The 26,921-nt window shown below is 34.5% G+C and overlaps 1 protein-coding gene and 1 pseudogene across 5 annotated transcripts in view; both read right to left on the bottom strand.

Moving 5' to 3' along the window:
• RAPH1 (Ras association (RalGDS/AF-6) and pleckstrin homology domains 1) overlaps positions 1-26,921 on the bottom strand; it is a 73,636-nt gene that overhangs the window by 32,405 nt on the left and 14,310 nt on the right. For 3 of the 5 annotated variants that reach the window (XM_036237814.1, XM_036237813.1, XM_016161927.2), the window contains exons 2-4: positions 14,637-14,756; positions 11,858-11,963; positions 10,555-11,060 (exon numbers count right to left, since the gene is read on the bottom strand). In XM_036237814.1, the coding sequence (XP_036093707.1) occupies positions 10,555-11,060; positions 11,858-11,963; positions 14,637-14,756 (732 nt within the window). Of the gene's footprint in view, positions 1-137; positions 219-10,554; positions 11,061-11,857; positions 11,964-14,636; positions 14,757-26,921 lie in introns of all 5 variants that reach the window. The other 2 variants (XM_036237816.1, XM_036237815.1) reach the window with 1 other exon arrangement.
• On the bottom strand, positions 18,699-18,817 carry LOC118614270 (annotated as a pseudogene).

Raw genomic sequence — 26,921 nt, 5'->3', positions numbered from 1 at the left:
GCTCATTTTTAAGCTTGGTTTAACTTTTATTTGAAAAATTGAGGTATATAACAAAGTTTAATCATCATAAACTTTAAAGAATGCATTTCTCTTAACTGATATTTAAGTAGTCCTACAGACACGTTTACAGCACTTACAGGTGTCAGCTCAGCCTGTTCTTCTGTGAAGTCAATATGACGTTTGGCCTGCTTGCTGGGACATCTCAGAGAAAGAGCATGCTGTGAAAATGCAGGAAGGAAGAAAATGATAGGTAAAGGAGGTGGAAAAGGGCAGTTGTCATTATCATGCAGGAAAAGATCACTGAAATGAATAGTTGAAACAAAATGGTAATGAAAAGTTGCATGCACCATTCATTATATTATGCAAAAATAAAAAAGGTAAGAATTAGATGACCCTAACCCTTGATAATTTAAGGATAACCTCACTTTGCTTCTGGACAGTAGCGCTTTATGGGAGAACCATTGCAGAAACAATGTGTCCATTACCAGTTCCTGCTTCTGAATGTTAACTGGGTCTTGACTGCTGTTCTCTACCTTTTTCCCTCACTCCCTAAATCATTACCTCTAAGCATGTTTCAAGTCGTTTCCAAGTTCTTCAAGCTTCTAATTTCACCCTTCCACCTCTTCCTATGACTTCACTTCCTTCCATTACTAAGTAAATCACATTCATCTGTTATGAGGATCTTCATCACCAAAATGTATCCTATAACTATACCCAATTCTCATCTTTCTCTCCAGTTCTATATGAGCATATATGCTTTTTTCCCCATCCAAAGCTAAGCACATCCTAGATCCTACTCATTCCCCCTCTAATATCTCAAACTCTACTTAACTAGTCTAGCTTACTGGTGGTGGGAAGGACAGAAAGATAATCAATTCTTTGAGGGTACCCTCCTCTTTTCAAACTATCATTTTTTCCTTTTCACTACCCAATTCCCTCAGTTCAGCTATACTGTACTTTCTCCACTTATCCCTTAATTCGCTACAATCTAGCATACATCTTTCTTCTCCAAAGTCTTTATCCTTTGAATTGTACTGCATTTTGTAATTCATTCTCAAAATCATCAATGACCTTTTAACCAAGAAGGTTTTCTGTCTTTCCTATCATAGTACAAACCTCACTGTTCTGAAATTGCTTGTTTGGCTGTCTTTACTGGCATCCCTCTCCTTATATGATAATTTATAAACTCATTAGGACACTGTGTATTATGTTCACAGTTTTATCCCTTACAGCCAAGTGCAGTGCCGTGGCACTCAACTATTTATGGAACATATGAATATCTATTTTTTTCTTGACCTTCATGCCACAGGCTTGGCCAGATCAAGATTGTTTTGCTTTCCATCCTCTACATTTTCTCATTACATTTTCTATAGCACTGTGTCAATAACTACATCAACAGAAGACCTATCAAATCTATATTGCCGATATCCCCCATTAAGGGCTAAAGGTCATGATAAATGCAATTAACTCTCATACAGTTCAGGAAAAATGTATGTATAAAAGGAACGACAAAGTAAATGTGGCAAAATGTTAAAAATTAGTGAATCTAAGTAATGAGTTTCATGAGTTCTTTGTACTATTTTTTCAAGTTTTTTAATTGACATTTCAAAATAAAGTTTTAAAAAATCTATTCTCTCTAGATTCTCACACAAGCACCCATCATATTTCTAAATGTTTATTGGCTATTTTTTTTTAAATCTAAACCTAACATATTCAAAAAGAGATGACTGTGTACCATGTTAATTTTACAATATGACAGAATATTAGTTACTAAAATTCAACATAGCCTTATCAAAAATTAATATATGTACAGTGACAAAAACAAGAGAAAATATTTCATATACAAAGATTAAATGTTATTACATTAATAAAGATGAAGAGATTATGAAATGATATAGTTTGTTTAATGTCAATTAGAATCTATTTCCACAAAATATTTAAATACTTTCCTACAAAAAAAGTATCTCCCCAAAACCTAATTCTTACCTACTCTTCATCACTACTTTAAATCTAAAAGCTATGCTCAAATTACATAATAAAAATGAAAATTGAGAATCAATTCTCCACATAAGTTTTGCTCTAAACATTCTTTTCCAAAAACTTTTATTTGTTATAAAGCTATCAATTTCTCCATCGACCTCTCAAAAACTCCACAAATCTCTGCAAAGTTAGTTATGGATCACTACTTTTTAAAGCAGAATCTGTAACATCTTAAAACGAAGTATCATTTACGAGTCAGAATCTTGGGCAGAGTGGTGATGGTGGTGGTGATGGTAGGGTGGTTGTATACAGAAAAGCACTGATCTGATTACAGGAGCCAAAACCATAAATCAAGATGGCTGTGTACCAAAATGGCTTTGTACCAAAGACATGGTTACAAAATAAAATACTTCCTTTTATTGCTAATGCTTTAAATTACAACTGAAAAAAAAAATGGAGATTTCTTCGAACACACAACAGTGGTTCTATAGAGCAGATTCACATTCATCTTTTACTGACATGTGTATATGTTTTTCACAAATATTAAAAACAAGCATAGCGTGATGATTAGGAATGCAGACTCTAAGGCTGGAATGCTTCGGTTCTAGCCCTAGCTTAGCCATTTACAGGTAATGCGAATCTGGGCTTATTATTTAACCTGTTTCCTTGTGTATAAATTGCAGTAATAATAGCATTTATCTCCAATGGTTTCTAGAATTAGAATTATATTAGAATTAGAATTCAGCCCTCATCTTAATTTTATTTAAGCCTCAATTCATTTAGATTACAGCTAGAGTTGTTAAATTTTAACAATACATTCAGGAATATACTGAACCACCACAAGATGGGGATGTTACCACATAAATCGTTTTGTGTTTTTTTTCTCCAGCCCATGTAGTTCTGTCTCTCTGCCTGGATCTGAGAGCACTAGCCAGTCTAGCCTTGTCATGATTCTCCTTCAATTCTGTGATGAGGCAGCATGGTGGTACAGTATGAGCTCTACAATCAGACTGTCTGGGTTCAAGTCCTTGGAAAACTTAGTCACTCTCTGCGTTAGTTCCTTCCATTGTAAAGTAGAGGTAATGATGCCTATTCGACAGCACTGTGCAGTTTCAGTATATTACCTATGACATGTAAAGCACAACGCCTACCACAGAATAAGCACTCAGTGTAGTTGCTGCTATTGTTTTCTATTTCTCCCTTTTCTTTATTCCTCTCTTTTTACTGGCCATTATACAGCCAGCATAAACTTGAATGTGTTTAAAATTATTTTTTATATGTTATAGTCCCTGTTAATTTTAAAAAGATGGATATATTTCTACTTTTGTCCAAAAGGAGGTCCTTTACCAGCCCTCCGCAACACAACATAAAACGGAAAAGAAAAACAAAACAGACCTAAAATCAAATAAAGATGCTTTTTTACCTCTTCAGAGAACAATTGCACAGACTTCTAAGAAATACACACAATAAGAATTGGAATATATGCCAGAGTTAACTGGGGTAATAATATGTTTGAAAAGTGTTTGGTTTTCGCCGAATCTACAGCTCGTCTTTCATCTAATACCTATTTCTTCCGCCATTAACCTCACTAGGCTAGGCCAGCGAAATCTGTAATTAAACACCAAGTTGGTACATGTGAATAAATTTCTGTGAGATGTAGCAAAACAGTCATTAGAATTTTAAGAGAAATGTAGTTGCAATAATTGAGAAATTAGTAACTCCAATTTTTTAGATATGTAGGCCTCGAAGGTTTCAAAAGCCCTGTGCTTCTCACCCAATTAATACTACTCCAGAACAAAAGGTTGTTTGCTAAGAATAATTCAATGGACCTAAATGCCAGTGGGGTTTTCTTCCTGATGCTACAATAAACACAATTGCTCTTTTCTTTCCAATACCTCAAAATTTCTGCACACATTAATTCTTGAAATAGTTTTGAAAAGTGAAGGAAGTGGAGAGGAATTGCACTGAAGCTATGATATGCTGTCGCATTGTCACAAGTTATTAACGGTATATCCATGAAAGATTTCATTTAATATAAAATTCCTATACATATGAGGAAAACAGACAAAATTATAACATTCAGAAATTTTAGAAGCTGAGATACTGAGAAATGTTTTCCTACCATAATATTTATAATATAACCAATCAAGTATTCTTAAGATTCAGCAAAGCCTTTCAAATCTGCCATAAACTACAATAAAACCTTTTAAAAGCATTTTCATTTTAAAAATACATTTTCATGAATAAAATTCCAAATTCAGAGGAATCATTAAAGTTTAAATCCCACCAGAAAATAAATATAAAAGCATATTTTAAAATTAACCTTATCAGTAAATCCATTTTATATAAAACTTATAATATCCAAATGTCATTTAAACTTGCAAACTGCTGAATTATTGAAAAGTATTGTTTTATCAGTTAATGTGAATAAAAATCCCACAGGCTGCAACATTTATTTCACATTGGTTAAGATATAAAAGGTCCCTTATTAGAATTTATTTCAAGTACAATGAGTTCTAATTCTAAAAACTTAGCAAATGAACATTACTGATGGGTTTCATAAGAATACTGAAATTTTCTATAATTCATTTTTATGTTTACCCATGCAAAACATTCTTTCACATTCTGGAAACAATAATAATTTTTAACAATCAGCTTCACTTTAAGATATTGATAAAATTTGGGGGGGGGGGGCAAATGTGTAGTTTAGCATTCAAATAGATTCCTCAGTTATTTGACCTACTTAATCTCTTCTTTGGAATAATGTCCCTAGCAAAGGGACAGTGGGAGGCTTAAATGAGATAACATATGTGAAGTGTCTGGGAGCACAGTATTTCAATAAGAGTCAAGAAAGAGAAACTCAGAGAAAAAAGACATAATCTTTCTGAGGTAAAATTGTACTGTGCCTATCCCTGTTGGTTTTCAGAGAGCACAGAGGCAGAAAGATAAACCACGATATTATTTTATTTCTTAGATGGACAGTTTGATTATCCTTGTCCTCAAGATTTAAAATGGAACCAATATCAACATTATTTTTCTAACTGGTATTTATGTCACTAAACTTTAGCTAAAAGTAATTATTCTGTCCTTGGTTTCTTTAAAACAATTAGGTATAATCACTGCCTCTAAAGAACCTAGTTATACAAAACAAGTTTTGCTTTTCAGAGTTTTCACATGTTCACTTGTGGCATTCCATCTACCATTTTGAAAGAAAATAACTGCTGATAAGACATGATGGATTGAATACATGCATATATTTGTTCATTCAAATATCTGAGCGCTTATGAATCAAATAATGTTCTAGGTGCTAAGGATACATCAGGAATCCAAAAAAAAATTTTTTTAAGTCCCTTTCCTTACAGAGCTTATTATATTCAAGTGGGAGGAGACAGATGAGCAGAATTAAAAAAGTAAATTATACAGTATGTTAAATGGTGATAAAATAAAGAGAAACATAAAGAAGAAAAGGGAGATAAAATATAAACACAAGGCAGAAGAAGAGTTCAATTTCCAAAGAAGGCCTCACTGAGAAAGTGATATTTGAGTAAATCCTTGAAGGCAGTGAGAGGGTCTATTGTGGGGAAGGGCTTTCAGGCAAAGGACAAGTGAAAAGGCTCTGTGGTAAACTGACTTCTGGCAAAGAGCAACTAGGAGGCAGTATGGCTGTCAGAGTAGAGAGAGGATAGAAAGAAAAACAAGGACGGAGGTAATGGGGAACCAGATTCCTTAAGGCCATGTAACCCACAGTAGGGATTTTGACAGATATAAAGCCTTTAGGTTTGAAAAGAAGAGGAACAAGAACCGACTTGCATTTCAACAGGACCACTCTGGGTGCTGGGTGGATGACAGACTTAAGGGTAAGGTGAACACAAGAAGAGCAGTGGGAGGCTACTGCAAAAATCTCCATCAAGATGTTCTTGGCTCTGTAGCAGTTGAGGGGGTGAGAAACAACCAAATTCTGAATATATTCTGAAGGGAAGGGCAATAGAATCTGCCTCTGGATTGTGGGTAAAAAGAAAAAGAGAAATAAATAAGGATGTGAAAGATTTTACTTGATAAACTGGAAGGATGGAATAGCCATTAACTAAAATGGAGAAGATTGTGGGAGGAGTAAGTTTGAGAGTAAAAAAAAAATCAGAGCTTCAGTTATATACCAGTTAAATTTGAACTACCTATTATACACCCAAATAGAGACAGATGTTTATTAGAGATAAGGCGTATGAGCCTAGAGTTCAGAGGACATGCTGTATTTCATTAAATCTAAGATGATTTAATGCTGGTACTTGTTTGATCTTTGTCAGAAACTGTTAGCAGAACATAGTGTAATTGCCACTTTGCTGACGGTGAGTGATAGATGCCAACTAATATTAGAACATGGTTTCTCAACCTTGGCATCACTTTGGGTCAGATAATTCCTTGCTATGGGGTCTGTCCTGTGCATCGCAGGAGTTTAGCAGCACCCTTGGCCTCTACCCACTGCATGCAGTAGCAAGCACCCTTCTATCACTGACAACCAAATATGTCTCCAGACATTGCTGAATGTTCCCTGGGGGACAAAAACAGCTCCCAGTTGAGAACCACCGTTTTAGAGAGATGAAAATGTGTGTATGTGGGCGGGGGGTGGGGAGGGAGATTATGTCTTAAATAAATAAAACGGGATATTAAGATTTGGGAGCTGTCACTGCACAAAATCACAAAAGGAGTGACTATAGATAGAAAGGTAATCTGAGGCCTGTACCTTAGACACTCCAAGTTAAGAGACTGTAGACATGAGAGGAGACTGTGAACGGCCAATGAGGTAACTCCACTCAGTCCCCCAAAGCCACTAAAACAAAGACTAAAATGAAGAGTTTTGTCGTATGGTTTTCGTTTTTTGTTTTTTAAAGACAAGCTCATGGAAGCCATAGTAAAATTTTGGAAGCTAGAAAGCATATGGCTGAGTGGTAACCAACTGAGCAGGCCTAAGAAAAGCTGGAGAAAAGCAGAGGAGCCTCCAATTTACTCTATATAACCCCAAAAGACTCCAGAAGTGGCAGAAGTGAAGGTGGGACTAAAAGCAGGAGGACTGGTTAAAAGCATATTTAAGAACACAGTTAATACCCAGATTCCTTCCTTTAATTTCCCACCAGCAATGGTCTTAGGTTCATATTGATATCCACTCACTGGACCCAAAAGACCATAGCTTGACACCAGGTTTACTTAGTTTTACATGGAAAGACAGACAGCATGATAGCATGAGACATGCTATCTTCAAAAGATATCTATTCAGCCCACCAGGAGTCTTTTTTGAGCCAACCACTTTAAGAGAAACAACATTTGGGGTAAGTACAAAAATCACCCTGGCTTAGAAAAACTTTCTGCTCCACAGGAACCAGTAGTACAGTATAACAGCCAATGAGTGTAGGTTCCAGGGCCCCTCAAGAGATGTGTTCACATTCACTTACAAGAGTTACACACTGCACACCAGGAAGTTAAGCTCTGTGTCTTTTCATGGGCTTCTAAATTCTAAAGTTCACTCACCATCTTCCTGGTCCATAAGCACTTACCAATTAGTGGTCAATTTATAATAAATACTATTACCTGAAAACATTCAATATTTATTAAGTTTCTAGGAAACAAATTCCAGGGGGTCAGGGGTGGGGGAACCTAAGGTCACTTCCCATGAAGAAAAAGGGCTCAGACATGCTATTAACTCTGTACTTATAGCAGTGACTCTAAACAGGGGCAATTTTACCTTACAGGGAACATGTAGCAATGTCTGCAGATATTTCTAGTTGTCACAAGTGGAAGGGGTGTGTATACTGCTGGCACCTAGTGGGTAGATGACAGGGATGCTACTAAACATCCTACAATACACAGGATAGCTCTCCACAACAAAGAATTATCAAGCCCTAGACGTCAATAAGCTGATGGTTGAAAAACCCTGACTCAGAAGGATTAAATCGAAGATCACATACTGAACACTGAGGACCACCCCACATCTCAAGCCTTCTTTCCCAAATGGGCTGCTAAAGCACTGGCAGCCAGGCATATGTCTTCTAGGCAGGTGATTGGAAGAATAGTCTTTGGGGAAGTTCACCCAAATAAGAGAAAAGACCTAAGAATGATCCTAAAGAAGTGAAGGTGGGACTAAAAGCAGGAGGACTGGTTAAAAGCATATTTAAGAACACAGTTAAAAAGAATTTTAAAAAGATGAAATTAACAGGATACTAATTTTGTTTGAAACAAGAGATTTAATCAACTGGGGGCAAGTTTGGACTTGAAATAGTGATAAACATACGAATGTGTGTGTGTGTGTGTGTGTGTGTGTGTGTGTGTTTTAAATCTAAAGAAAATTATTAATTCCAGGGAAAGCAAACTGTAATAAAAGTATGTAGAGGTTAACAGTAAACTGCAAGTATATAGTCACGATAATATAAATACTGAACAGCAGTAACCCAGCCAAAACATATTGGAAGGATAGGGGAATAGGAGGAGAGGAGTGAAGGTAGTTGTCTAAGAGCACTTTCTCCTAATCTCCCAGAGTGAGAAGTCAGTAGACAACAGATACCACTGGAAAAAAAAAAAAAAAATGAAGCAATAGTGATATAAGTATAGATTTAATGATATGAGGGTAAATACCCTAAGAATCAGCTAAAAGGGCAGAAAGTGCTTACCTCTGGGAGAATATGGCATGTGTGTGGCAGACTTTTCTGTTACAAGTCTGAGAGAACAATTTGACCCTTTTAAACTCCATGCGTGCGAAGTTTAAAAATATATTTTTTTATTGTATTTCAGTGTAGGGACAATTTGACATACGGGTTTGGGATCTAAAACTCCCTCAGTAGTCTTCATTTGAATCAAAACAGACTATATCCAGAAAAAAGTATATAGAAACATTTCCAGTTAAACCATTTTCTACCCACCTGGGCAAGGCAAAAGAACAGGCTGCACAGAGAAGACCTTAACTCCTTTCCTTGTTTATTTCTGGTTTACTCATCAAGCTTTATATTAAAGTCTTACATTAAGCATAATACCCACTGAACACTTGTAACGTTACCATTGGATACCACTAGATACCATGTGAAGTATTAGCTGGGAGAGGACTTTTCACTTTTTACTTTCTTGCTCTTTTGTTTGAACTTTCATAACGAGTATATTTAAGAGATAAAAATACACACACACAGATCCTCAATAATTAGTTCATAACCTGGTCTCATGCATCTTGACCAAACTAAAAATAATCTGACTGGAAAGAAAGAATATCAGGATACAAAACACAGAAAAAACAAAAAAGTACATCCCTAATAAAATACTGCTCATATCCCAATAAGTAAATCTAAAAGACATAAATGGCACATATTAAGTAGCTGGTGCTAAATGTAATCCCAAGTCATAAAATAAAATTGGTTTTTAAGTCCTCTATGGAATATATACCACTTTGATAAGTTTACTTTTAAATAAATGTTTATTCTTTAGACTGACTGTAATTTGCTTTCTTTAAAGCAATAAAACTCAAGTTTATCTCCAAACCATCATGATTCATGCTTCCTTTGAGTTCTACAGTTCCTAAAACAAAGCTAGGTAAATGTGTAAGTACCAAGAGTTACTGACTGACAGAAATTAATCTAATAAATTAAATCAATGGGGGGGGGGAATCAATAATGTCAAGTAATAGGTATAAGTTTTAAATTTCTGTGCAATTTCTTAAATAATGTTTTAAAAGATTTTACCTTTTGATTATTCAGAAACAGATTATTTTACTCTGCATTAAATGGCATCACCCTGTTGATTTTCCGTTTTCTTGTTTGTTACCCTATAACAAAATTGCCTTCTCCTTAATGGACAAAAAACTCAATAAAAAACTCATCTTCAAGAAACTCAGCTTTTGCTAAACTTATTTTATAGCAAATTCATTCGTTACCCTCACCTGATCACATCCAGAAAAACTGCATCTTTTAAAAATCTGTTCATGTTTATCACTTTCGATTCTCTGAACCTCCGTACAAGGAAGGTAGATCATGTACTATTAGCTCCATCCTACTAATGAGAAACTGATGTTCACAGAGGTTGGATAACTAATTTAGGTCCTACAAGTAGTGAATGTCAAAGAAAATACCAAGTTTTCTGATTCCAAGCCCAATAGTTCTTTCCTCTACACTATGCCAACTCTTTGATAATAAAATGGAATAAACCCTGAAAACTAGAATCTTGGAGTACTACAATGGAAATATAAATCTTTTTCTTAAGTTGTTGTTTTATAATAAACATAAATTAAGCAATTGTTAGCTTAATAGCTATAACTGCAAAATGTTTTAAATATAAACCACACTTCAAGATTTTTAATCATGTGAAATCATTAACATTAGTTCAAAGACTTTAAATAATCACAAGAATTAAAATGAAAAAACTGAATCTCTTCATAATCGTCTTGTGACATTGCCATACCTGGTAACATATTCCTTTTGTTGTCTGAATTTAAACTTAGCTCAGAGGTATGATGGACAAATTTTAAATGTAGAAAAAATAAGTTATTTAAAACTATATTTTAAAAATATTATTTCCTATTTTAATACTAAAATACCATCTACTTACCTCAGTAATTGGCTGCCCCTGATGTGTCAAGTCCAGTTCTTGAGGGCGTGTTACTTTATCAATATCCAAAGAGTCCATGCTAGAGGCTGCAGAAGTGATGCTGGAACGAGAGGAGTTACTAATAGAGCGTACTTCGGCATCACTCACTGTGCCCGCTGATGCCGTTCTTCTGTGTTGATTAGTTCCTAAGGGCTTAGTATCGTCTTGTATAGATTGCTGAGCAGCCTCATCCATGCTTAAGGAAGCCTGTTCTAACTGTGCAGTGATGTCATCCAAGGAGTAGTTAGCATGTGATGGTTTAGTTATCCTATTGGACGAAGAAGACAATCCTTTCATGGTGCCATGTTTTGATGTTTGTCGGCTAGGAGGTAATTTCTGAGTGGCTTTTGTTTCTGTGATTTGACGCTTAGTATTTCCTGCACCGATACTGCTGAGCTCCCGCTCTATTGAGCAAAGATCGGCCATTAGAGCATCTAGATCCACAGTTTCTCCCTGATTCAGAGCTTCTGCAATAAACAAACAACATATGTAATGTTTCCAGAACACACTGAATTAGAAATGTATACATTCTATTATAAATCAGTTAATGAACACAGGGGAAGAAGCAAAAAAATTCATCCTATTTGGTCTAAAGCCCCTCAAATTCAGTATTTCTAAGTTTTTGGTTTGTTTTACATTCTAAGAAAAATACTTAGAAGCAAATAGTCTATCTTTTAAGATTTATAATAATTAGAGAAAAATTATGAGTGAAAAGGTAAAAATAATGCAAAAATTGTTTCATGGTTTTAACCACATCTCCTATGTAACTTTTTACCAGAAGCTCTAAATTGTTAATATGATCAGTGCCCTGGTAGAGATGTTACCTAAAGAGTTGAAGGCATAAAGAGAAATAAAAATTTACAGACTGGAATGTCATATCCAAATACTATAAAGTGACTAGGTAGAAGACATTAAATAAAGGCCAGAGGAGCTGATTTAAAAATTACTAAGAAGTAACTTCACTGGACTTTATTCCAGTGAAAACGCAACAATAAAATTAAGTTTACTGCAGGGTTCCATCTGAGTATATACCCTGTCAATTATTAAGAACTCAACTAGAAAACTATTTTAGTTATGTTCCAGTTTGATTTTTCTTCTGTGATCATTTGAATTAGTAATAAAATGCAGAAATCAAGAAATATAAGAACTCAGTCAAGTCATGCAAATTGTTTTTATGTTGAGCTATCTGGAATTGTAGCTGCATTGTTTCCACATTATATAACTTAGTATACTATTTTACATTTTATTTCCAATTAAGTCTTACCATTCAAGTTGTATATGGAGAAGCGATAAGAAAAATTGGCCATGTTAGTTTCCTGGCGAAGAGGAGATCTTTTCACTGGTTCCATAGGCTTGTCAGAATCCAAACTCTTCAAAAAGAAAGTTTAATAAGTCATATAAAATTCAGGCAAGAAATATGTTTTATGATTAAGTAAACTGTTATACAATAGGTAATGAGAACAAAGTTCTAAGTAATAGTCTTAAGGAAAGGTATACTTGGTTTTCATATTAATTTGGTTAAAGTTTTTTAAAGTTTTAGATATATGCTTACTTAAGGCACTTGAGATTGTCATAGTTCAGAGTAAGTATCTTTCCAAATACATCCAGTTTAATGACTAAGTTCATTTCACATAAATTCACTATAAAATAAACTAAGGCATATAAAATAGGATACAGGCATGGAAAGATGAATAGGAAGGAACAATGCAGGTAATTCTGTTATCTCTTTCCTCAAAATAATTTGTTTTTAGTCCAGCACAGCGTCATTCTTGGCATGAAGTACACTGAAGATAAGGCACAATTCTGGACTCAAAATTAGTGAGACCCAAGAGCAGCTACAACTCTAAACAGTAATGGAATAGCCCTGTTCTTTACAAGCTCTATGAGCGCACACTGTAACCCAGCTATACTGCCTGTGCTAAGTCTAGAATTACAGTGCACTTCAGGATATGGTGTTTTGTAAGTTACCTCATCGCCTTTTTAAATGAGGCTTTTTCTAACCTTTCTATAATAAGGAAAAAAAGATGTTTACAGAAGAGAAATCCAGGGAAGGGTCAGTAGTTATTTTGCATCTACTTAAATAAATTTGTAAGTATTAGGATTAGTCTTTTAAAACTTTAATTTATCTATTCTTATTAAATAGATTTCAAATAAAAAAAAATGCTGGATAGCAGAATCATGGAATTGGTTTAGAATGCAATCTTCTTTGTTCATTTATCTCAAGATAAAACTAATCCAATTCAGTGTCAATCCAGTTTTTAAAACTATCATGTAAAAGAGATACACCACACCATTCAGTGTCCTATTTCAACATTTCACACAACATTCAAGAAGAATGATAGGCAGGTAATGTTTTCTGTAAAAAAAAAAAAAAAAAAAAAGCTTGAATAAAACTTTTATTCTTATTAACTTTTAACATATTAAAAGGAATCTATTTACCAGTTCAAATAAACAGATACTTATTATAATTATCTGCCATGTTCATGGTGCTGGGGTAACAAGGGAAAGAGCAAGAAATACTCCTTGATGCCAAGATATTGCTAATATAGTAGGGTGGTTTTTAACCCCTTTTTGAGGGGTCAACTGAGAATTTAATAAAATCTATGTGCCTTTCAGAAAAATGCAAATACACACAAAATTTTACAAATGATTTCAGAAGGCTCATCAACAACTTAAAACTTAAATCCAATTTAACATATTAAATTGAAAAATCCCATTAACATTTTAAGTATAAAATAGGTGTATAGATGACACTAGAATAATAAACAAAACCTTGAGGTTTTAGCCACTAAGCAAAATATTTTTTCACAATTTCTGGTGTTAAAAAGCAACTTGTTAGCAGTGAGCCACATTACATAATGTTTTTTCAAAAATCTTTCTCTCTAAAGACAGATATATATAACAACAAGAACAGTCACAGCATTAGTTTAGGAGCCAGCTTTTTTGGGTGACTGGCTCTTCACACTTATACATCAGTGAATTTAAAATATAAGAATAAAAGGTGTCAAACCAGTAGAAATGCCATCTGCAGTGGAGTAGCATGGAGTACCACTCCGCCTAGAACAGCTGGAGTGATACCTACCTGTCTTTTCTTTTAAATCCACACAGTCAAGGAAACCCCACACATCACATACTTTCCTTCCCGCATTATCATTTTCTATTTCCACTGTTTGGTTTCCTCTTTCCTTTTTCTCCTCAGCATAGAACTGCATAGCCTAATCATCATCTCTATGCCAAAATCACCTTTTTGAAAAAATTAAGAATTAAACTGAAATCCGTTCACAACTATAGATATAAGACCTTTCTCAGAATAAATAATGTTATTTCTGATTGAAGATGAAAGAATGATTCTTATGAAATCTTAGAAGAACTAAAAGCATTCTTCTCAAAATTCAGCATTAACAGACTATGGTCACAAACATGTTTGCTTTTCCAATATGATCTAGCAAGAATTACATGAATAGTTTATCAGTTTCAATTCCAGATTGCTATAGAAACAGAGAAACAAATTAGTACTTTAAGTTTCCACCTTACTACCTACTTTTCTCCTAGTTAAGAAATCTCATCGTTAAGCAATTTTCACAAAAGTTCTTCCCAGAAATATTCAAGGATAAATGAAAATAAGTTTTGTTCTAATGTTCTCATTGCTATAAAGTTGTTTTAATAAACAATTTATCTTTATAGAAAATATCTGCATGTGAGGATATTATGTGGTAAAATGTATTCCTATTTACTAAGTTATGGAATAGAATTTACTAAAATTTAAACTTCAAAATTTTAGGCTTTAAAACTTTGTAGCCAGTAATCTCAATATATGAAACAGATTTTAAGTAATCTCCATACTCTGTCACAAGTATTATTTTTTTAAAGACTCCTTAAAGTAACCAAAGATGATAATATATTGTTCTAGGGTTACAATTCATTTTCCCTGTATAGCAGTATCTAAAAATGTAACCTATATCCATATCCTTATGACGACAGAGTAAACTTTTAACAGTGATGACTTAAAATCCTCCACCAGTTTTTCAAGCACTATTTCTAACCTGAGTGAGTTTGTCTAGCTCCCCCAACCAGGCTCCAAACATTTTGTCCAGGTCTTGATCTTCCTTGTCACTGTCTTCTTCAGCACCATGGTCAATTTCTTCATCTGATAACTGCTCCATCTGAAATAGACATTTGTGTAGAATAAATAGTTATAGGTTAAAATTGAAAAATTATGCAGTATATGTTCTGATATATATTGCAGCTCTCCAGAGTCAAATCTTCAAAACTAGAGATTATATTATAAAAGGACATTAGAAGTCATAGGAGACAGGATTAACAAGTGAGTAGAAATGAGCAATTAATTTTTAGAAAAGTGTGAAAGAATGAACTATGTCAGTTTATGACCAGAATCACAAGTAGCAATAATTTCTGAATTGCAGAACACTCCCATTAATTAGAGGATATTACAAGAGAACAGTTCTCTCCACTAATAGATTCTAAAGTACCTCAAACATCACAGTAAAACAATTTTAGAAGACTCTAATGCAGCAAGTTATTATTTTTAAAAAGTCTGTTTAGATACCAATAAGTATCTTGAAAAAACTTCGTCCAACAAGCATTTCAGAGAAAAGACCAAACAAAAATTTTAACCTAGTTTAGTCTGTTGAATTAGTTCCTCCTTCTGTCCTATTTTTACCCTACTCCATCTGTCTTTTACCTTACTTCCCCATTAGTTCCTACAAAATCTAAGGAACTAGAATGGAAATAAAAATATTTAGAAAACTAGAATTGAAAACTTTAATTTGTATATAAAATTTCCTATATGTAGCAACTTTTCAAGTATAAGTCCCTTAAACAAAGAGATATTTTCCTTCCTCCCATTAATAAAATAATGTGATATCTGAGATGGAACTTGCATATTATATTGTAAAGGGAGAAAAAGATTATACAAAACAAAGATCAATGACTGACCAGATACTTAAGAGTCCTTAAAGATTAATCTGATTTTAAAAAATTTTAATACTAAAAGTTCTGAGAAATCTTCAGTAAGCTTAGGTTTCCTTAAAACTACATATTCCAAATTTATTTGACCACAAATCCTTTTCCTTCAACTTGGAGTAATACCTTTTATTTTCCCAGGGACACAATTAACATCATCATTGTATATTTCATACTCTTGAATCACATTTCTGAACACAAATTTTGCTCCAGTGGATCTAGGCAAAATTTGGAGTAAAACTTGTCAGTTGGTTTAAACAATTCCTCAGAGATCAAAGAAGATATCCTTAATCTCGAATAAGAATTTGTAGGCATCTCAATCCTACAAAGCAGCAATCAACAAAATTACCTCTGTGATCCTTAATTGTGGTTATGAGTTGATGACATATCATTAAGTTAAAATTTAAACCTTATTTTACTATATGAAAATTTGCAGAAAGGGTCAAATAATGTTGCAAAATCAAACTGAATTTAGTACTAACAATGTTGAAAATTAGACTATATCATTTAATCACTGAAAAGAAATAATTTTCTTAAGCTTAATAACTACCAAGGATCACAGCTTATCAATATGTCTTACAGAAACTGATCATTTCAATTTCTTAATTTTATTACTCTAAGCACGTATAAATTAGGGCATTCTGCCTTGACAAATGGAAAATGGAATCAACTAATTTTCCAATTCATAAAGGTGGCTCTTAAAAGAGATTTGATTTTTATAATTCACTTAGGTTATTACTATTTCTAAGATTTTTTATTCATTACTGAATTTACAGATCAATCTCAATTGATATCGTTCTTCATTAAGTTATCTACCCATGAAAAACATAAAATATTAGTGCAAAGAAAAACCTCATTTGATCAGTTGACTTGCTCAATAATAGCTGGTAGTTTGAGAACATCTATAAGTAGTAATACCCAGTCTTCATAATGAGAGCCAATAAGCAACAGAAATAGGAACATAATCGTCAACTTCCTCTTCCTCCCTAATCTTCAAAACTAAAAACACTGGAATAACCCATAAGCTAAAACAGTCTGGGAGGAATTGTGCTTTGAAATAATAATACTTATTCTGCCACTTCCCTGCTGAACACACACTGTAATTGCCCATAAGGAATATGCTATACTGGAAAAAAATAAACAATAGGAATATAATTTTCCAGAGCAAACACAAAATAGTTAAAAATAAATGAGTATTTTAAATTACCAAAATGCCAACTAGAACTACAGACTCAAAGTCTGGTATGTTTTGTGAGTTTCTTATTATTCAAACCCAATTAATTATTTGGATTTTAAAAATCTCTTTAAATATTTTCATTAATACTTTTGTTTTTATCTATACTACTACAAACTCGAGTAAAATATCAGTAGGGAACAATGAGTCATAAAATAAATGGAAATTTTGAAGCAACTATTCAACTTTCACCATTTACATACCTTGCCAATTTTATCCCTTCTTGAATTCCTGTTACCACATGGATTATTTTATAAAAATTAACAAGATATTTATTCAGACTTTTCCAATAAAAATTTAGGTTCTACAACACTTTTTTTTTATTATTAAATTTATTGGGGTAACATTGGTTAATACAATTATATAATTTCCAGGTGTACATTATAATTTGACATCTATATATTCTATTGTGTAATTACCACCCAAAGTCCAGTTTCCTTCAGCTACCATATATCTGATCCCCTTTACCCACTTTATCTTCCCCCAACTCCCTATATATATTTGATCCCTTTTACCCTGTCTACCTCTTCCTTCCTCCCTCATCCCCTTCCCTCTAGTAAACTCTAGTCCATTGTCCATGTCTACGAGTCTCTGTTTGTTCATACTGCTCATTTGTTGCTTTTAGGTTTATATCCCACATATAAGTGATATCATGTGATTTTTAACTTTTCAGTCTGGCTTATTTTACTTAGCATGATTATCTCAAGGTCCATCCAAGTTGTCACAAATGACAGTATTTCATCTCTTCTTACGGCTGAATAATATCCCATTGTACATGTGTACTGCAGCTTCTTTAGCCAATCATCTATCATAGGACACTTCGGTTGCTTCCATGTCCTGGGCACTGGGAATAATGCTGCTATGAACATCGATCAGTGTGCAAATATCTTTTCAGATATGGGTTTTCAAGTCTTTGGGGTAAATACCCAGTAGAGGGATTGATGGGTTATATGGTAGATCAATTCTTAGTTTTTGAGGAACCTCCATACTGTTTTCCATAGTCACTGTACCAATTTGCATTCCCACCAGCAGTGTATAAGGGTTCCTTTTTCTCCGCATCCTCTCCAACATTTGTTACTTGTCTTGTCGATTATAGCTATTCTAACAGGTGTGAGATGGTATCTCATTGTGGTTTTGATTTGCATTTCCCTAATAGCTAGCGATGTTGAGCATCTTTTCATATATTTGTTGACTATTTGTATGTTCTCTAGGGAGAAGCGTCTGTTTAGGTCCTCTGCCCATTTTTTGATTGGATCGTTTGTTTTTTGTTGTTGTTGTTATTGAGTCGTATGAGTTCTTTGTATGTTTTGGATATCACGCCCTTAACGGAGGCATTGCTTGCAAATATATTTTCCCATTCGGATGGTTGTCTCTTTACCTTGTTGACAGATTCTTTTGCTGAGCAGAAACTTTTTAGTTTGATGTAGTCCCAATTCATTTATTTTAGCTTTTACTTCCCTTGCATTTGAGGTCAAATTCAAAAAATCCTCTTTACGTCCAAGGCCCTTGAGCTTAGTTCCTATGTTTTCTTTTGTGCATTTTATTGATTCCGGTCTTATATTCAGGTCCTTAATCCATTTTGAGTTAATTTTGGTGTGTGGTGATAGATAACAGTCTAGTTTCATTCTTTTGCAGGTGGCCTTCCAATTTTCCCAGCACCATTTATTGAAGAGGCTTTCCTTTCTCCACTGTGTTTTTGGCTTTTTTCTACAACACTTCTTAAGGATCTGTACTCTAACAGCACTCTCCATTCTCTAGAAGCTGATGTTGATCCTTATTTTCTTACCCCTAATATCACATTCTTTTCTTTAGGTGAGGCAACCCTTGGTTGACCTCACAAACTACAAGGACCTTATCATCTTACAATCCCTTATTTTTTATGTTTTTACATCTATAGCACCTTGTCTTCCTAGGTGGTCTCCCACCCAAGTACTAACAAGGCCCAACCCTGCTTAGCTTCCAAGATCAGACGGGATCAGGCTCGTTCAGGGTAGCATGGCCATAGACTATCACATCATTTTTATCTACTACACACACACAATGAGGAGCCCTCAGAAATGTTTTATTCCTTTTAATAGGCTCTGCACTAAAGTCGCAATCTAGTAAGGAAATTCATTCTTTGTTATATAGCGATGCCTATCTCCAATTAAATTACAGTCTAAACCTGAAATTGCTCAACATAATGCCCTTACTGGAAATGATTGCCAAAAATGCAAATAAAATACTATCATAGTCAGTCAACTGTTTCTCCAAAGGGAAGAACAATGAAGGAAAAGAAAACAGAACTTATAAATTTTGTTTTCGAAATAATCTGGATTTAAATAGATAGCTTCTAATATGATGCTTTGCCTTAATGATGTGAAAGTAGGGGTAAGGAAACTATAATCGTACTAGAACTAATACTATTATTCTGTGACTATTAGGTACTTTGCGAAATAAAGTTTCACTTAAAACTCCCTGCTCCATTACATCAAGGTCCTGAAAGAATAAACGTACCCTAGCACAAATGAAAAGGTTTACTCTCCCAGTGCAGACTTGTTGAATACAGACTAAAATCCAAAGTTGTTGGTAGTTCAAGAAGGCTCTGGGTAATCCTGGCCTTCAGAGACTTTCTTGCCCTCTCTCCTCACTCTCCCCTCCAGCCACACTGTCCTCACTGCTGTTCCTGGGAGCAGGTTCTGGGGGGGGGGGGGGCGGCGGGTAGGGGGGGTGGGAGGGGGAAGAGTGTGGATTCTGTCTTGAAGATAGATTGAGAGATGTCGAGCAAACATCCCAGAAAAAAATGAGGAGGAATTAGAACTCAGCCAATAAGGAGGTTTATTTTGGCCTGAATATTATTTCAAAATCATATTTGCTACAGAAAAATCATGGCTTACAGTAATAATGATTTAACTAATATTTTAAACTAATTTACATTTGTTATTTGTGAAGTAAAAATAGAAATAATGGGGAAAAACAACCATTGCTTATATGCTGGTTGGTTTCATTTCACAGATAACAGTGAATAATCATACCTCAATATTACAGGTCAAAATTTATAAGATATATAGTAAGCTCCACTACACATAATTAAACTGTCCATTTAGTATGCCTTAGTATGAAACAATGTTATTCCCACTAAATTTTCAAGCATATTTTCCCTATTAACCTTCCTCTTGGGAGATATTTTTGTTTACTATTCAATTTCCTCGCTGTAACATGGATTAATGATCTTTATCAAGAAGGCTGGGCTTAGATTAGAGCTTAAGAATTTGAATAAACACATTCCACATAGGGCAAATTATAAAGAGCAAAGGAGAAAGTCTGTGTTTGTGAGACTGTCATGAGATTGATGCAAATAAAAAATGAAGTCAAGAGTGAGATTTAAAAGTCAAGGACTAAGGTAGGACCTGGTCATATAGAAAACCTTGAAAGTCAAGTCTTCCCTAACCACTCCACCTCCAGTCACCACCCCCAGAAGTAACTGGATTCCTAACCATAGAAATGAAGGGGCTGAGGAAGAAATGGTATTTTAGTCAAACAACATCGTGCCAGTATAAGAGTTATCAGAGACGGGAAAGACCATTAGAAGGCTACTGTAGATATTAGGTAGAAATAATTATAGGTAAGGAAACTGAAGTCCTGAGAGGAAATACAACTTATACAAATCCATGCTTAGAGAGTGGCAAGAAATATACATGGTATATAGGCAGGGTGCCTTATTTATTACTGAACTCTTTTTGTGCCTTTAATAATTCAAAAATAATTGCTTTTTGTAAAAATAAGTACTCTATACTTAAAATCATGTGAAAACTCTCAGAATACAGGAGCAGAGATGCCACCGCAGCATTTCTGTAGTCTAGAATGCTCAATATTCCAAAGAGGCAGGAGAAGCTTTGATTTTAATATTTACTATGCATCTACTATGTGCCACACTGGAGGAACAGAGGTGACCATGATAGCCTCTGTCCTTAAGGAATATATAACCTAGTAGAGAACAAAGAAACCAACGATGATGAAACACTGTGTTAAGTGCTACAAGAGAGGTATATGTGACATGAGTGTAGTTTAACTCAATCTGAGAAGGAGAGAGGAAAGGTGTGATGCTTCAGCCAAGATCTGAAGAATTACTGCAAAGGAGAGGAAGACACTGAGGGGGTGAGGGGTTGTAAAGACTTCCAGGTTTAAAAAGTGTCCCCAACTGCGCAAGATACAACTCTTGTGCAATAAAAGCAAGAGGAAGGAAACCTAAATCAAACAAAAGAAACAATAAGGAAAAAAAAAACTGTTAAATTTAGTAAGGCACAAAAAGAGGAAGAGGACTCATCAAAAGGAAGAGAGAGGAAGTCAGAGCTGAGAAGAAAAATGAGAGAAAGAGACAACATAGTGTAAAATGAAGTGAGACTCGTGGGGGAAGAAGGCCCATTAACTGCTCATTTGAATAGGGTACCAAGAGGTAAGTTTCTCTCTTGACCTACAACTCTTAACACAGGCCTTTAGCTCTGCCGTGAACTAAATGGTATCATTTAAACTGACCAAATGGAAACTGGGAATTTAATAAACCAACTGAATTTACATGAGCTCTTTTTTAGTTTCAAGATATAACCATGCAGTGTGTATGGCAACATTTTCCCCAGGTTTTATCATTTGTTGGGATGGTCTTTTTAAAGACATTACTAAATGTTTTCTTATTTTGTTATCGAAGCTACGAGTTTTCTTTTTGAATTCTTACAGTTTGTTCAGTAAATTCTTCTTCACCCAGAAAGCTGATAAATGTTTACGTAAATTTTTAGTTTGTATTCATTCTTTTATGTAGTTATAACATTTTACCTAGGTAGCTTAGTTTGGCACATAATGTGACTTGAGAATCTAAATTGGATTTTTCTCAAATTTAAAATTTTCCATCTTTGGCATGTTCCTTTTATTCATGTATGTATGTTCTGTGCATACACCAAGGTTCTTTTTCTGAGGATCCTCTTCCTCTGTGTGCCTCCTTTTAAATAAACATAATTTATAAAGCAGATGAGTTAAAAAAGTCAAAATTTGATTTTCATATATCTATCACTGATGTTTTCTCTGTAGGTTGATGGTCCTTTATAGAAAAGGCCCAAGTTCTACTTAGAGTCCAACACTTCAAAATAGTTTGCCTACAAAGAGCATTACTCTAAAATGCAGAATACGAAGAAAGCAAAAAATACCTTCCATGACTTCATATTAATGCTAATTGTGAGAGTGATAGTAAACATAGAAGTATCTTGATTAACGAATTCTCTAAGAACAAAGTTCCTTTTGTAGGCCTATGCATGAAGCAAATTTAAAGGAAGCTATGATCTCCTGAGTGTTAAAAGGGAGTCAGAAGGAGGCGATGGACTACGTTATTCAAAGGCTTGGGAGGAGCAAGCACAGTAAACCAGCAACCAGGGAACTTGCATGGCCTGATCCTCTGGGAGTGAGCTGACACTTGGAACTAAGTTTTGTAAAATTTCCACGTGGAATTGAACCACCCTAATAAACAGAGAGGGGTACTGTTCTTGGGCCAAACCTGGTGAAACCCTCACTTAGAGGAGGTGATTCACTCTCTTCTGCCTTCTTTATGTCTGTTTTTGACAAGCCAGTATGTAAATAACATATCCTCTTCATTATTATGTACATTAACTGTGAGATTAAAGATCATATAAGGATGCATAAAAACAAGTAACAATTTTAACAGCTGATAGAAGTTAAGATGCCTAAGGTTATAAATCAAATCGAAGGCAATTTTATTAATGTTTTATTTATAAAGCATTTAAATGTACTCTCTAGTAAAGCAATTCCTTTTACAGAATGATGAACCATATTCAACCAGATTTTCATAATATTAGATACTCTTAGTCTACTAAACACTGAACAGGAACTCCCTTTTATCTAAATTGGAAAAAACAATCTTAGTTCAATGCTCTACAAAGAAACTCCTATCATTCCTATAAATAAGAAGTTCTAATGATCAATTTTATAATTACTTATTATACAGTACATCATAAACCATAATCTGAAATCACAGAACTAAAAAAAAACCCTGAAAAAAAAAAGAATAAGTGTATAATTCTTTTGTTTATATTCCAACTCCTTAAGATCATTTCAAAGACTGCAAGAGAATAAATTTGTTTTTTTTAAGCCACCCCGTGAGTGGTGATTGTTGTAGCAGCCCTAGGTAAACCAACAAGGTCACTTAACTGTAGAAATGAAGCTTCCATGACGCTTCCAGAGAGGTTCATCTTGCTTGTTCTGCCCCATACTGGGGACTGTTCTTACTACACTACCTGGGTGGGTACACAGGGATCTTCAGAGACAGCGGATGGTATCCATATATTCTTTCAGCTTCATCTGAAAGTATAGGCTACAATTTCTACTCTCTTGGGTAGGAGAAACTGTCCTGAAATTCTTGAAAGCCTCATTAGTGAAGCAGGCGACTATTGTTTTTCTGCACTTTTGCTCTATTCCTCTACAAGAGAGCTAAAAGTATGCCAGGAAATCTAACCCCTCAGGGCAGTATGTATGTATGTATGTATGTATGTATGTATGTATGTATGTATGTATGTGTGTGTATATATATATATTTTTTGGAGGGGGTAGGGGGGGAGCATGCCAGATAGTTGTAGCCTGAGGCAAAGAAGCCATTGGATTTAAATGTGAATCATCAATATGAACTCGGGGTTTCAAACAGAGGTAAAGGGAGGGGTAGAAATAAAGACAGATGTACGTGTATGTGTGTTTGTAGGTGTGTCTTGTAGGGTCCTGTAGCAATGATACCACAGTAGCAATTAGCGCACCTAAGTGCCCAGTTTTTGGTTTCTAAATATATATTCTACCCCAAAAGTAACCAGAGATCCTTGGAGTACTGATTCCACATCTGGGGTGGGGGGGGGGGGGGGAGACAAGCCCTTAAAACATCTTCTTGTGCCAGAAAGTGCTCACTAACGATGAGGACATGTCATAAGGACACAGAAATTCGCCTGAAGGGGGTTCCAGGGGCTGAATCTGGGACAATTTAAGCTTCAAAATAAATTATGACAGAAACTACAACCTATTTAATAAAATAAGAATCCATGATATAAATATATAAATATGAGAACGAAAGCTTTTCCTTACAGAATACCAAATCATTAATGTAAATAAAGTGACAAATGATCACCATTTTACAACTGTTAAGGGTGGAAAATTTTCAAAGGGCCAACTTCTGCTTCCATTGTTTAATGTTAAGGGTGTAGTTATCGTGTACAAAAATATGCTAATGTTAAGGGTGTAGTTATCCTGGGCAAAGATATACTAATGTTAAGGGTGCAGTTATCCTGTGCAAAGATATGCTAATGTTAACTTCTGCTACCGCAAACCTGCTTGCTTGTTTAATGTGATTATAGGCTTCATAAGCTGCCTCCTCTGGAAGCTTGGGGCTGATTCTCAACTGAGGAGAGTCAGTTGCCGGCCGGCTAATAAAGGCTCATAATTAATCTCAATTGGTTCCGTGGGTCTTAAATTTGATCGCACCACAACAGCAACCACTGTAATAACAACTGTTGCAGGCAAAACTCATCAATAGATGTCAGGGGATATGTTAACCAGTGGGTGAAAATTTGATGAGACTATTTTACATATTCTCAAAGTTATCTCCCCACAAAATACAAAGGGAGGGAGTGTGGGGAGGGACACTACCTTAACCAAGTGATTAAAATTAACATCAACAATATTAGGACAAACCAACATCATATGTTTGCTGTAATGATGCACTAAGACACATTATCATTCCTGACAAAATGCATCACCTGAATCAAATCATAAGCATTTTACAAAATAGTTGGCCTATAGTTTTCAAAAATGTGAAGGTCAAGTAAACAAAGAAAGGCTGAGGATATGTTCCAGATTAAAGGAAGCTAAAGAAACATGACAATTAAATGCAATGCTTGATCCTGGACTGGATCCTGGACCAAGAAAATACATATGTATATAACCATAGCTATAAAGGGCAATAATGGGACAACTAACAAAAGTTGATTATGGACTATGGATTAGATCAGAGTATTGTATCAATGTTACATTTCCTGATTTTGATAACAGTGCTGCAGTTATATAAGGGAATATCTTTGCTCTTAGGAAACATACACTAAAAAACTTAGTCATAAAGTGGCATAATGCCTATAACTTATTCTCAAATGGCTCAGAAAGTGTGTGTGTATGTGTAAATATGCATATAGGAAGAAAGGAATGATAATTAGACAAAAAAGTAAACAATAGCTGAATTTAGGTAAAGGGAATACAGGAGTTATTTGTACTCTTACAACTTTTCTATAAGTTTGAAATTATATCACAATAAATTAAGGAAAAGAAATAGGGAGAAAGAGGAAATAAAAGAAAGAAAATAAAGGACAGTCTGCTCTCTGCCCTAAGAGAGTTGTAGTTTAGTTAGGAAAACAACTAAAAGATCATTTATAATTCAGAAATAAACTTAAGAAAACATATTGGCGGAAAAACATTTTTACCAAATAAACCTAAGGACCCTGAAAAATAACACATATTTCTTGAACGCCTGGTTTTTATTACACATATATTACCTTTCCTAAATTACATTTGCCTGGCTTACTGTTAACTTTTATTTGTTTATTCTGGTCATCATAAAATTAATTTTACTTAATGCAAATAAAAGCTTAACATCTTAAAAAAATACTCATCAGATAATTTTTTTACAGAGGCAAAAGAAAATCATTTGTAACCTTCAGATGAGGAAAATAACAAGTAACTAAAAAAAAGTAGTTGGTTAATGTCACCAGTAGGTCAGGAAGAAATCAGAATTCAGTTCTAAATCAAAAATGAGTACTTAAATGATAAGGCTTAAGCGAAATAGAGACTTCAAGATGGATTTTTTTTTAAAGATGCTTTGATTAAAAAATTTTGTTAAGTGTGAGAACAAAGGAGTTAGTTATACAGTGAAACACTTTTACCATGCATTCATTGTTCATTAACATATCCCCTGATGTCCTGCAACATCCAGAGTTGGAAAGTGCCAGAAGTGACCAAATATCCCCCCATCCAACAAAGCTGAGATGTCTGTTTTCTGTTTCATCTATCTCATAAATGTAAAAATCCTAGAAAAGGCATTTACAACCCATCTAAATAAAAGTCACATCGCTAAACTGTATTTATCATAGAGCAATTTATCAGTGTCAGCACTAGAAGGCTCAACTATTTTTCTGATTCCTTGCTTTCCTTTTCATTTTGACGATCACTACCTTGGTTCAGACCTATTCCATATCATTCTCAGATTATTCTAGGAACTTCCTAACCTATTCTAGGAACTCACCTCTCTTCTTTAGTCCATCACCCTCAGACTAATCTTCCTTAAAAACTCTTTTCATGTCATCGTTCTGCTCAAACATCCTCAAGAATTCCCCATGACATTCTGAATTAAGTACAAACTCTTCATTAAATGATTTCAGATACTCTCTGGCATGTCCTCAAACTAAATTTTCAACCTTATTTACTACTCTTCGATCAACCTAAATGAATTAGTATTCTCAAAAAACAAATAAACAAACAAACAAGCTATGAGTTCTTAACTTGGCCTTTGTTCATGTTTTCAACCTGAATGCAACATCTCAACCTGTCAAGAGTGACAGAATACATTCTCTCCTTCCCTAACACCCCACGGAAATGTCAGTAAACAATTACGAAAGGGGATAAACTCATTAAGGCAGTGAGAACTGGAGATGGCAAAGGAATCAAAATACCAGAGATTTTGGTAAATTTCTGGAAGAAACGGGTAGAATCATATAGCTAGATGAACCAGAGCAGGAACCATAGCTCAAAGCAAGCATTTTCACTCAGCATTATTTAACAAATATGTATTAAGCATACTATGTGCCAAACACTATTCTAGAATCTCAGGATACACTTCTAGGTGTGACAAACAAGGGACCTGCTAACACTGAACTTACATTCTAGTCCAGGGAGAAAATATTAAACAACAACAAAAAGAAAAAATCACATCCATGATGAGTGTAGTGATAACTAAATTAGGATTGTATGGAGAGTGACTGGGTATCTGCTTTATATTTAATGAATAAGGAAGACCTCTCTGAATAGTAATATTTACAGTGAAATA

This window comes from Rousettus aegyptiacus, unplaced genomic scaffold, assembly GCF_014176215.1.
Source record: "Rousettus aegyptiacus isolate mRouAeg1 unplaced genomic scaffold, mRouAeg1.p scaffold_m13_p_2, whole genome shotgun sequence".
NCBI classification, from domain to species: domain Eukaryota; kingdom Metazoa; phylum Chordata; class Mammalia; order Chiroptera; family Pteropodidae; genus Rousettus; species Rousettus aegyptiacus.
Note: the sequence above shows the minus strand (reverse complement) of the source record. Positions and strands in the feature narration are given on the sequence as shown.